We start from the raw sequence: 14026 nt of genomic DNA on the forward strand, positions 1-14026 counted from the left end.
GGCTGCCCTCATACATTGTTGAAGTGGCAGCTGCTGATCTGAAGGGAGCAGGAAGGTCATATTTAGTATAGACAGAATGGTAATACACAATCCTGCTGATTGGTGAAGTTGGATTTAATATTACTATTCCAGAAATGCCACTTTTAGAAAGTGAGCATTTCTTTGCACTTATATCTTTCTGTGCTTTACAATCCATGTCTGGCTGGGTTTAGTTGACAGCTCCTTGTGCATTCACTCAGACACACCCCAAACACAGGGTACTCAGCCTCACTTGCATACATCTGCATTTTGAATGGGTCTTCCTGGGCTGGGAGGGTGGAGGGCCTGCCCTCACACAAAGGACTGCCACACCCCCTACTGGCACCCTGGCAGACAGGATTGAACTGAAAGGGGACCTGGTGCACTTCTAAGCCACTCTTTGAAGTCTACCCCACTTCAAAGGTACATTTGGGTATAAAACAGGGCCTCTGCCCTACCACCTCAGACACTTGCTGGAGAAGAAACCTGAACCAGAACCTGCATCCTGCCAAGAAGAACGGTGTTGCCATTGATGTGAATCTGGAAGTGTAAGTGTTCGGCGGCGTCAAGGGTGTCTTCGGTTTTGGTCGAGATTCTGATGGTGTTCCTGTGGACTATGGCGATCCTTCCTGCCGGTCTGTTTGTGCGGTCTCTGCGGGTGATCTTATAGTTGTCCGGGATGGCTACGGCGATGTCGAGTTCCGAGGAGGGGTTCATCCAGGTTTCGGTTAGGAAGGCGACGTCCAGGGAGGATGAGATGAGAAGGTCCCAAAGTTCAATGGCGTGCTTGTGGACGGAGCGGGTGTTGAGGAGGATGAATCTGAGGTGGTTGTATTCAGTTCTGGCGAAAGAGGCGGTGGCTCGGGGGCTGGTGAAGCTGCAGTTCCGGCAGGAGAAGGGTACGTGGGTGAGCTTCGGGGTGGCTTGTAAGCAATTGGCTGATCGGCCAGTGTTGACGGCGTTGGCACTGTAGCAGCATCAAGTGGCATGGGGTTCGTGGGGGCCAGGGGGTCTGGCGATGGGCATAGTCCAGGCGCGGATGGGCACAGACGGGCTTGCCTCTGGCGCGCCAGCGGCACGGCCGCCATTAAGTAGGGGAGGTGGGAGGGAGGAGCAGCTGGGAGGCAGGAGCGGTGGTCGAATGGGGGCACAAGGTGGGCGGGGCCGCAGGGCAACAGAGCGCAAAGGCAGAGGAAAAGTGAAAAACGGCTAAAAATTGAGAAACGGATAAAGAGAAAGAATAAAGTCTTTAAGAAAAAGGATTAAAAGGCAGAAAAAAGGAGACAAAGAGCAATGGAAAATACAAAATAAACAGACAGTCACAGGACAGACACACAATACTTGCGGCACCACTAGATACCAGGGATGAGGCACAGGCGGGAGCCTGAGGGTGGTGGAGGGCCTCGAACCTGCAGCAGCAAAGAGGGCGGGGTAAAGGGCCCGGGCGCAGTCGGGTGGAGCTACGCAGTGTGGGGAGCCCCTCCTGACCAAAACAAGGCCTTGGACCTAGTAGAATAAAATCTTTGAACAATGGCTATGGTAGGGTGACATGGAAGGCCAGGCAGACCATGAAAGAGCTGCATAAGACAAAGTCCAGGAGAAACCTGGACAAAGCCAGTATCAAATATTAAAGGGCGTCGAGAGGTGATCTGTGAAACGACTGAATTAGGAAGAGAAGGCCCTCATGGAAGGTCTGGTGAAAAAAAGGTTTAACAGCACCAGACAAATAACTTTTTACAACAAAGACGAATGTGCTCTGAAGCAAATATCAGTAGGCAAATAGTTGTGTTTTAATCACAGATGAAAAATCCAAAACAGCATTTATCTGTTCACACTGAGCATCTGAAAACACCAGCCTTAATGTTTTACACAAAGGTAGGCAATTCAAATGTCCTGGTAAAAAAGAGAGACGAAACGTAGACTATTACATCTGTAGAAGTGTGAAGCTTTCGCTCACCACTGAAAATCGCCTTACCCATCACGGGGAAAAAGCTGATTTCACCCTTGTATTCTTCCGCTGACCTCGGTAGATAGCTCATTTTCCAGCGGCGACACTGGTCTCCGCTCCCTTTCTTTGTATGATTACAGCGGTGACAGGTTCTATAGTGCAGAAGTAACAATCACACAAAGGGATGCTCGCCGTGCCGGTAACAGCAATCATGTCGTTAATAAAGTGACATTTTTAATACACATGACTCGGACATGTTCAACAGCGGATTGTACCCTACACGGGAACACGCGTGAGCCGAAAGAACCTGATAAAGGGAAGCTTATCTTAACCAGGGCACTGAACAAATCACAGATCAGCATCGGTAAGAGGAGACACCGGCGCTGAAATAGAAACCCATTCCTTTCGTGCAAAGGACAAACCTAATAGTAGACAGCAGGCCTTTAAGTGACTTTAAAAGCATAGAAATTGCTACAGGATCACTATTTCCTTTTTATCTAATGTAACCATCGGAGTATTTTTTTAAAGAAAAATACCAAGTTATATTTATACGAAGAGAGCTTTGCAACAGGGCCAAAAAAACTTTATATCTGGTTTTGTGAGTGAGACAGGCCAGCATTTTTAAAGAGGATGCCTAAATAAATGTTTGATATTATGGGTCTAAGTGCAATCACCACAGAACACACCATATTCCACTGAGAAATCATAATTTATTTACTATGACCCACATCTGGGTGCACTCTTCGCCCTTAGGGGGGAGAGCCTTAGCACAAAAATATATGAATAAAAGCTTTAATTAATTTCAGCAAGGGGTGATTACTCTGCATAAGGCCTAGGGTTGCTTAGGTTCCCCTTTAGAGAAAAGGTGACCTAGTTCGTATTTGAGTGGGTAAAAGGCTGATTTGCATATGGAGGTTCCCTATCAATAGGGGCACAGTGAGCAAAACACAACTGTGTAGAATGCAGGCCAGAATAACTATATAAGTAGGTGAAATTAATTCAAAAATTCAATCTATGACCTTGTTGCTTTTCTCAGAGGGAACCCTAAGCGTGACAGAAATACGCAGGTGTGCTTCATGTAGATGGGACGTGGCCTCCTCGACTCCTTCTCAAGGCTGATTTGCACATTATTGGTCTAAAGTGGCACAGTCGGCAAGGAATGAATTAGTCTGCTGTGGATAACAGCAAGTACCAGTGTAAGTTGCTAAATAAAGCATTCCACTCATCACGTAATTGTTTTTCTACCTAATATGAGGTTGGACCCTTGTGAAAATGTACAATTAACTAAAGTCTCATATTAGCGGTGTTTGCGCCACAGACCACATCTCCCTAAACACTCAGCGCCCCTGGAGGCGGCCCACGGGAGCAGTATCACCTGAACAGCCGAGAGATGCTATATAGCGCACTTCCTTGCCCCGCAGAGCAGGCTGTGCGCGAGCCCGTCCCGCGCTCGTCGGCACTAGGAAGAGGCAAGGCAGGGCCACCCCACCTTGGCTCTCTTCCTTTATACCATTGTGCGGTCTGAGACGTCAAAGCCCTGGATGTTGATGTACCTGAAATCGCATAGTGCCACTCCCGTTGGGCTGGACTAGCAGTCTCCCATAATCCGTAGGTACATATTGCCCTTAGCTGTGTGGGATACGGACACTCAGTATTAGAAGACACTGACTTTGTGATCTTGTGTAGTAGTTATTTGATCGTTTTTTTCAGGCTTGGTTTGAAATTTCGGCCTTATCTGTTTTTTCTCATAAGGATGATTATCGAGAGTTGAGCAATTAAGGCCCTATGGTGGACACGCCCAACTGGCATGTGGACTCGAGTGTATTTGGTCAGTTGGCTGCTGTAATTAATTAAGTAATGCATTCTTAAATGCAACTAAACAAATATAGCAAATCAAATCCAATTTCCACTAATGGAGCGAATTTGAAGGAAAAAGGTACTAATAATCATACTTTGGGGAATTTCTCAGAATGCATACCACTAACTCCACCTCAGGTCCCTCCTCCGGAGCAAATGCCTAAAGTCATTACTCCCATAGGTAACATCATGTGTAAGAATCGCTCTGCAGTTTTAGAATCTACTGAACTGAATGAACTTGCAGATAATACTTTAGGTCTTGCTCACTTGGGGATTGAGTAACCCAAAGTTGATACTTTTGTGGATGACGGGGGAACAGCTGCACAATTACATCTATTAAGGGGGAGATTGTTAGTCTACGTGAGTGTATCGGCAAGCTGGCTAAAGAGCTAAATGAGAAATTGGCTAAATTGTCAATGATGGTAGTAATTATTAGCAATAATTAAAATATAGAAAAGATTAAACCTCTAGCTGAAAATTGCAATCGAGACACTCCCCATAGCTTAGCTTCGGGTGTAGTCAAGATTGCTGATCTGGCTAAAAGAGAATATTCTGGAGTGAAACCGGCTGCCATGAAAAGCTATTCCAGGGGGGAATTGATTGAAGGCAGGTATATTTCCAAGTAGAACAGAATTCCAGCTAGGCATATACCATCTATAAACAAAGGTTTGATCCAGCAAAGGTATCCAATGGAAGTAAAATTTAATGGAGCCTTGTGTAGCGACTATGATACCTACATAATAAATGTATCCCAATTGCCGCAGGGAGGCATAGGAACCCATGACTCATGTATCAATAAAGCGATTCACTGGTTATGATACTTTAGAGGGTGTAAATCTAAAATTAGGGACGATATCATGCAAGCTATCCGTCGTAGTGTTAATGATTCCCAATTTGATTGCATTCTAATATGGCAAAAGGACTAATTGCAATGGAGGTGAAGTTTAGACCTGACAATTAGTCACAAACCAGACTCAAATTTAACAACTTTATTCCTCAAAAAGAACATAAGGAGGCTGTGATTTGTTAATCTGTAATACCCCAACAATGTTCGTCCATTCCAGCTGAGGGTTCTACTCTGTCCGAGAGTGACAGCGCTCACTACCCAGACATTGAGAGGTCTTTATGACGCTTGTCGCTTAGCACTATCACAGCACATAGCTGTTAAACAAACTAGAGGGAAAAAAATTGGACACTTATTTGCATGACAAGCAGAATGTGTGTAAACCGATAGGCCAGAGTATTTTCATGGAACTTGGCGGGGATTACAGCTAAAGTAGTAGACCCTGTGTTGGGGGAGTTCATTGATCATATAATTTTTTTTCAGGAGACTTGGGCAGTACCCCCGGTATACAGGAGTGGATATATTACATTCTGTGCTAATGCGATTCCATCTTCATCGGGAAGAGCCTCAGGCGAACTATTGATCTGGCTAAGGCTGGATCTCTTCCCATTAGCAAGAATAGTACCATCGAGGAGTAGTGACCTGCTGGGGCTGGAAATTAAAATAAAGACTCCTTACGGGCAAAGACACATTGCTATCATCAATATTTATGCTAGATCTGTCCCCCCAAATACTCAGTCGCCATTAGTGGACTTTCTTTCAGATATGTTGAATCATATATCTTGTAATGCCGTAAAACCTATTGAAGGAGACTGCAACACAAGACTTTCAATGTATCAGGTGCCCTCAGACTATGTATTACAATAGGTCACACGTTTCATGGGTCCCAGACCATGATATAATAAAGCCAACCGTAGTGGCAGCACAGTTGGAAGACCAAATGGTAGAATATGGTTTAAGAGTAGTTAATGGTAACACAAAATCAGATTTCCCCCCCATCCAACTTTTAAAAGAGGTCATATTACAAGCCACGTCGCCTATTTATTATTGGATCAAGTATTGTAGTCCTCATTGGTTGATATGTCCATCATTCCAAGACCAGATAGTGACCATCAAGCCCTGGGCGCTAAATTCACAACTTTCATTCTCCTGAGTCCACATTTGACAACTTCAAAGTACAACAATCCAGTTGTGAAAGTTAACAACATGAGAAATGTTAAATGGCCAGAAGTAGCAACCGATCCTGTTGCACAAACTCAAATATGTGAGTTATTTGGGGAAAACCTACTGCTGCTAGCTACCCTTGACATGACTAAGATAGAAATAGTCACAATGCACTGTCAGCTGGTGGAACATTTGAGGCCCCGGTTTGAAAAAACAGTGCAGAGGGCGAGTCATGATAAACCTAGTGGGTACGATAAAAAGTGCCAATTAGCAAAAATGTACCTCTTGGATGCTATAAAGAGGGGCACTAAGAATGACATTTCTAGAAAAAGTTATAAAACTGTTCTGACTAAGGCCAAAAAGAGCTGGGAGGAAGACTGGTGGCTAGGGCTAATAAACGCTCCTGAGAACAAGAACTCAAAGGTCTTCTGGAAGTTAGCTGCAGTAGGCACTCAGACAACTGATAACCACTTAGAGGCAGTAGTGCAACCAGATACGTGGGTGGCTCACTTTGGCGCCCTGTATAGTGTGTGGGACCCAGAATCTTAAAAGAACAGGAACAGGGAGAAGGAATTGTCAACTAAACAAGTAAACCCAAACTATAGTGAACAGAGAGGGGTGAGGGAGTCTTTTTTACCTTGACCGAAACAGCACCGGATGTAAAATTAATTAAAAAGGAAAAGGCACATGGGGTGGATGGCATTCCAGAAGATCTTTTTTTTATCATATCCTGTAGTCTGGGTTCCTTATCTCAATTAATCAAGTAATGCCATCATGAAGGGAAGTAAAGTTTTGCCTACTTAGGTTGGTGCGGCCATAATCCCATATATAACAAGCATTGGCATAGCCAATAGGTCTTGCCTTGCATTGGCATAGCAAATAGGTCTTTCCTTTGGGACCGTTAAGTGTTTAGCTAGAGCTATTAACTTTGCCAATGTTTTAAAGTCAGGTTGTAGAGCAGTGCGACTGCTGTCTAGCATGTTAAAAAGTTGTAATCAAAAATTGCTATAATTAGCATAATTTAATATATATAGATGCACTGAGGTTAGAGATAGGGAATGAAACATTGAGGTAAGACAGTGTGTGTATGGGCAAAGCAATAATGATGGTTATCGTCCTTCGAACCAGCATATGGTTTTTATTGCCACATTTGTCTGCAAAGGTTTGTGGGGCTGGTGGAAGGGGGCTGGCCCTCACCAGTAGCTTAGCTGACATATTATCAGTGCTCTGGGTGCTGTGCTGCGTGGTACAGTAAGCAGTACCAAACCATATAAATATTGCAATATTTCTTAAAAGCAAAACATAATTATACACAGGTGCACTGAACATGGTGTGGTTAATAAAGCGCGCACCAAACGCTGCATGTTTGTCACATGGAGAGTTCTATGGTCGCTGTATGTTTAAGGCAGTATTATTTACACACGACGTGCACCAAGCACTGCATGTTTGACACAAGGAGAGTGCTGGCTGGTAATTTTAGGAGGGGGCAGGTGGGAAGCACACTCACACTCATTCATTCACACATGCACGCACATCCGTTCACAACACTCATCAACGTTCAAACATACACACACGCACCAAACTTTCATTAAAAAAAAAAAACACACACACACTTACCTTCAGCTCGGAGGTCCCAGGAGGGTTGGGACTGCTGCCTTCCCTCACTGGCTGACCTATGGTCCCAACTTCGTCACAAAGTGAAATGGGGTCAGTGAGACTTCTGACCCCACCCACTTTGTGATGAGGTGTCACTGATTGACACTCGCCCTGGGCGCTTCAGGGCTTAAACTTGAAGCACCCAGGTCAGAGTCAATGGGTGACGCCTCCCCTCGTCACCGAGGGGGAGGGCCTCGAGGCACCTTTGCTGAGCCGAGGAGGTCACGCCTAAAGGAGCTGTGACCTCTTCAGCCCAGCAAAGTTCAGCTCAGGCAGCCAGAAGACTGCACATATCACGCATGTCTAGCTCCTGGCTGCCTGAGCTGAACATGAAGAGTGTCTGTCAGGCTGACCTTTGCACAGCCTGACAGGCACTCTTCTTGAAGAGCAAAAGATGGGATGGGGGGTTGTGGCCCCTCCGCCCTAAAGGACGGGCCACGGCTGGTGCTCTGGGCGCTGTATGTTTAACAGCATGTGGTACGATGAGCGGTACCAATGCGTATAAATATTGAAATGTTTTTAAAAAGCATAACATTATGAACACACACTATTGCACTGAATGAGGTGTGGTAAACACACTGCGTGGTCAAAGCATTGCATGTTTGACACAAGGAGTGCTCTGGGTGCTCAATGTTTAACAGTACGTGGTATGGTGAGCGGTACCAAAGCATATAAATATTAAAATGTAGCAGACATATCTCTATAACGTTGGCCATTACTGCAATTTTGCAGCATGCTCCATGCACAACAATTATAGTATACAAATTTCATTCTCCTAATTTAAAACTTTCAATCAGACCAAACACACTAACATTATTTGTGATATAAACCCAATAAGTAAGCATCTTGAAAAGTAAGCTCTACTGTTGTGGAAAGCTTCACAGTCAGGGATTTAGGGGAACTCTCACCCTGTTTATGTGCCAACTAAGCACACATATGCCAGTCTTACCAGTGATAACAATTGTATCAGTTATGCTAATGTTGTCCTTTATATAGTGTACCTATCACCTTTTTAACACAAACTGCAAAGTATTCAACTTCTTCCAGGACTGAAGACTCCTTATGGCATACTTGTCGCTTTGAAAAAATGTATGGTGGAAGGACATTACAAAGTGATTGCGTGTTAAAAATATCTTAAAGGCTTTTAAATACAGAATTTACCTTGTAAGCTTACCTTTAGAAACATTGTAATCGCAGAACAACAGTAAAAGGAAGAAGTCTGTAGTGGAAGGAGATGGAAGAATTCTTTGTAGCTGTGTGTAGCTGTAAAGACTGTTATCGTCTTTCTAACCAGCATATATTTTTTCATTAAAAAATGAGGGACATGGAGATTAATGGTCCAGTGTATATCCTCCCAAATATACTTATTACAAATACAAATACACTGTTCCCAAGAAAAAGAGAGAAGGACACAGGGCAACCCTTTTGCTAGAAGCAAATGCCCTCACACATCCAGTTGGATGTCATGCTTCATCATCGGGCAAGCTCCTCGTCAGACCGGCGCTGCAATGTCTGACGGGCACCCCTTTGAGGGGGCTCTTTGCCGGAGGTCTTATCTCAGTAGCTCTGTGCCGTGGTGAAAAATACAGAGAGACCAATGCCCACCTACAGGCACTACAAAAGATAGGAGAGCGAAAAAAGGATAAAATTGGCTCAAAACCCGAACAGGACACCACAAAATTAATGATCAAGGAGGGGTAATGGCCAAGAGAATAAAAACACAGAAGGGAGAGTGGGGGTTGACATATGATCATAAACTCTCACATGACAAGTGGAGAGAGGGGGTAGGAAACTATCTTAAACCCCTGTAGAGAGGATCAACATGTTTCGTGTTTCAAGGGTCCATATGGATCCAGCGACACTTCATCAGGACCAAAAAACATACTCAACACTTCTCCTATTGACTCAATCTAAAGACCTCAGTATGTCACAAACCTATGGAGCCGAATCCAATATGTGGGACGGTCGACCCTTGCAGTAGACTAGCCTGACGTGCAGTTTATTTTAGTAAGTGACTGGAGTTTAATTAGATTGACAGTTTATGACATGACATAGATTAGATTTAAAGGGCAGTCGAGGCTCGCAGGTGTAACTGGGGGCGGGGCAGCGTGCGGGGTGGTGCAGGGGTGGGATTAATTAAATAAAATAAAAATAATTTCACTTACCTCCTCCGTTGCCGCGACGCGCTGCTCCTCTCCCTCGACGCTGCTGCAGGAACAGGCTCCCAGCTTGCCCTGCGCCAATCCTGACACTGCTTAGAGTAGCGTTCGGATTGGCTGGGAGTGCAGGCTCTATTGCACATGTGTGTTTGGCCGGCCCGAGACGGCCGGCCAAACACACATGCGCTCTGAGGGGAGTGCACAGTGCACTCCAAGGCCCCACCCCTTTCACAAGGAACAGATAATAAACATGGTTTATTATCCTTTCTTTGTGAAAGAATTTGTAGCGGTTGCTGCTGGCAGGAGGGTGACGCTCCTCCGCCCTAGCCGAGGAGGCGCCACCATTACAGGGCTGCACCCTGGGATCCTCTGACCCAGTAGGATCACTTAAGGTGTTATCCATGATTAGATTTACATTGTCCCTCCCCTGCAGTAGAGGGACATGACAGAAGATTGCATATTATATAGGGAAATCTTTTAAAATCTGACCGTCTACTCAAAGTTCTATCTGTAACTTGAATACTTTTCCGGAGGGCAATGACAACAGAATGTACAAAATGTTTGTTTGGTACTTATTAGATTAGTGGGCCTAAGGAAGCACTTGTTTTTAATGCATGTTAAACTTAGACTGAGTGTATACATGACACAAATGAGATTACAGGGCCCGCATAATCTCCCCGATGAGCGAGATCATTGAGACAGCGTAGCAGACCTTTGTTAGCCCATTTGTTGATCTATTTAGAGGTTTTTGCTGCTAATGGATTACCAGCACATATGGGAGGGTGGTTTGGTATTGTAAGCTGCTATTTGTGATTAAACTTGGCTAAATTGGACTGTGCTTGCAGCATGTGTTCTTAACATATTTGTATTTTCTATTTTATTGTACAGTGTACTTTAATGGTCATTTTGACCGAAATAAAGTTATTATTATTGACTAAAAGTTATTATTAACTAAAGTCCAATTGTGGAATAATTCTATCTTGCTGAGCTCTGGTATGATTATGAAGTAATAACAGATCCACCTCAAATCTTGATGCTCCATCAAATGTATTTTGGATGAAATTAACACACTGCATTAGTAATTAGCTAGTTCGTTTATTCTTCTTGCTAGTGGCTGCATAAGTACAATAAAGCACTTTCCTGCTGATGTTTTTTTTTTTTTGTTTTTTTTTTGATGAATACACGATCAGGAAGGGCCATTAGTTAATGGTATTTATGTTTGTGAGTCTATCTTCATGGGAGACTGCACCCAGCAGGTAGCTGACTTTACCAGTTCCATTGAAACCTGAGGTCGTGGTACCAATTTAGCACCTAGGAAGAGTCAATATGTTGAAAAGAAATCTAAGCGCGAAAAAAGGAGAGGCTTCAAATATTGGCGTAGGTACACTATATGCACGAAAGGCTCAAACTGCATCTCATAAAGAGATTCACTGTTTACTCGAGTATTTTTAGCACCTAATATTGCACAATGCAGACTGAACTGAGCTTGGATTCTCTGTGCTCCTGGATTTTAGGCTGGGGGGGTTCTCTGTGCTCCTGGGATTTAGGCTGGGTTTCAGTGGCTTCCTAGACTGCAGTACATTTATTTAAGTGGTTTATTTGATATTAAAAAGAGTGCTTACAAAGATCCCAAGGGGAACCTTCATCACAATGGTGTGCTCCAAGAAAAGACAAAGACAAGCAGTATCCCTACACCCAAGAAGTTGCTTTAGTGCATTTAATTGCTGCTAAAAGAACACTGAATGCATGCAGGGAGAAACAGGGTCCCGAATCATCACCTAAATTGTGGTAACTATTTATTTTCCATGAAGTTGAATGAGTACTCAAGTCCCAGTGCCCTGCTTACCTCAGGGAGAAGCCTGTTCAAGTGTTCAGCTCGGTTTTCATGGGATGGGTGTGTGGACAGCCATTCTGGGATCTGAGGAGATCCTTCCAAGGTCCCTGCCAAATCCATCTGCTGCCAGAAGACTGGACCAGCTCTTATGTCAACACAAGCCTGAAAGAGAAAGGCAGATGTGCACTATAAACTGCATTGACAGAAAACGATTTTCCAGATACCAAGTTGTACATTTTATTTCCATTTAGTAGAGACAAGGAATTTGTAAGATTCTATATTTTTATCTCTTCTCCACTAAATTTGAATCCTCATGGTGTTTGGACTGTTAGAGAAGTACAAAATATTGATATTATCATGTCAGTTATTTTGTCACTCATCATATGTACTGTTATCCAAATCGATGGTGCTTATTCAATTTTCCATCCTCAAAAAGATGGGAACTTGTATATTTACTTGAACTCAAACATGTTCATTACAGACCTCTGTGGGAGATCTTTTAATCCAGTGAGCCAACAGATGAGTAAATACAATGATCTCCACATTGAAACCAATGTTTATCCCAACGTAGGACACAGTAGTGCCCACTAAAAACAAGTATTTGTATTGCAATGGGTCTCTTATTACGTCGAGTTAGAGGTATTAGCGTTGTAAACTCCTAACCTGACTTTTCTTGTCACATTAAATGAAAAAAAAAAACGAGCGCGATTGTGCTGTGAAATAAAGAGAAAACGTAGTCCAGAAACCATACGGAAAACATGGAGCCTCGTATTTTTTCAGTAGTTTACCGGTGCTATTGGGGAGGGCTAAGCACCGGAAAAGGCATGACGTATGCATGCCTTTCACAGAAGAAAACAAGCTGATTTTAAAAGGCAAGCCCACAAACCAATGAAAGTGACAGGCGTAACATGGCCGTGGTTAAAATCCCCGTAAAGAGGGATTCGAAGAGGGACTGAGCGCTTCGCGCTCGCCCCTAATAACAGCTCCACTCCACTCTGTAGCGTGAGCCTTTTATTTTTACTTCACGTTTCTCCACTGACTGAGATCCCAACATTTTGATCTGACACCTATACCAAAGAGCCATAACAGGGCAATTGCTATAGGCTCATAATACAACTGACTACTTCTGGCTGTCATGAGCGATAAAGGAAGAGCACCAGTTATCAGAGCACCAGTTATCAGATCACCGTTCCAGCTTTTTGGGTGGACTGGACTATCAAGGACAGAATGACATCAAATGCCCATTCACCTTTTTAGAGCTAATTGGCATTACGAATGGACTTACATTACCAACGTACATTGTGAGATCCTGGATTATTAATTGGAGGGATAACAAGGTATGAACTTCCCCCAAGTTGGTAATTCTGTTCTGTGTTAATTAATACAGTTTCAATGAGAAAATCTTGACTTACCCTTGGGATTTATATAAAAAAGGAGCAGGATTTAATGAGTGAAAACAACTAAAAAAGATGGATAAGGGAATAAGGATACATGTAGTTTTGAAGAAAATGTAGTAAACATGGGGAGTAAAAGTCAATGTTAGTCTAAATGCATGACCGAAGGCGGTACCTCGAGGCTAATCTTGTACCAGAAATGAAAGGAAATTACCGGCAAAATGTGCTGACTATTGCAGGTCCGAAGGGAATCACAGGTTGGTATAGTCAAATTCTTCCAAACTCTCCGGTTGCTAAAGATCTTTCTCTTGGTCACTACAAGGGTGAGCAAGTCAGATACCACAGTACAGATAGTAGTGTGAGACGAGCTTAACCACTCTCTTTAGCCAGAGCTCAAGCACCTCTTTTTACTGCAGCAATCTAAAAAAAAAACACTCTGAGGGTCTTTCAGAATGAGAGGCGCTGCCTCATCCCTCGCAGCAACTGAGGTGAGGAATTTAGAACCTACCTTTCCTTCCAGCCAGAGTCCCACTCAAACTGGTTCTGGGCCTAGGTCACCTGCTACCGTGACACGGACCATGCTGTTTTAGGGGCAGGCCTTCATGAAGGCGAGCTCATACCAAACCATGTTTTATGTAAAAATACCACTATCAAGGCCCCTGTCTGCCCTCTGTGACCATCAGAAAATTATCTTCTTCTCGGATTCCTAAGTAATGAGAGGCGGATATCCCTGTAATTAGCCTTCTGCCTTCCTGCCAAAGATTTGCCAGCACACCATGTTCTCCAAGGGAGTCTTTTCTCTTCCATGAGAACCGCTTCACACGTAAGTAGCAGAGCTCATGAAACTAATTACTGTAACTTTTGGAGAAGAGAGTGTCAGAGATAGTTAGGTGACTGACGTAGTTTCAGAGTGTATACATTTTTCATAAACCTATTTGATAGTGTTTTACCACATAGCTATGTTCACTAATATATTCAAAATTAACTAAATATCACAACTGTGTGTGGCCTTTCAAAAGCCAACATATAAAAAAATATGAATTTTATTCGTAAACTGGCTTTTAAAATGGAGAAAGGCTTACTGCAGCTAACTTAGTGAGATAATCCTATCACTGCAAAGGCATTCAGCTTGCCTTACTTTTACACATCATG

At 43.5% G+C, this 14026-nt stretch overlaps 1 protein-coding gene across 2 annotated transcripts in view; it reads right to left on the bottom strand.

Moving 5' to 3' along the window:
* Positions 1-14026, bottom strand: part of OMA1 (OMA1 zinc metallopeptidase) — a 435938-nt gene that overhangs the window by 34881 nt on the left and 387031 nt on the right. For both annotated transcript variants that reach the window (XM_069232569.1, XM_069232568.1), the window contains exon 8: positions 11493-11642. In XM_069232569.1, coding sequence (XP_069088670.1) covers positions 11493-11642 — 150 coding nt within the window. The remainder of the gene's footprint in view (positions 1-11492; positions 11643-14026) is intronic.

Source organism: Pleurodeles waltl, chromosome 4_2 (genome assembly GCF_031143425.1).
Source record: "Pleurodeles waltl isolate 20211129_DDA chromosome 4_2, aPleWal1.hap1.20221129, whole genome shotgun sequence".
Taxonomy (NCBI): domain Eukaryota; kingdom Metazoa; phylum Chordata; class Amphibia; order Caudata; family Salamandridae; genus Pleurodeles; species Pleurodeles waltl.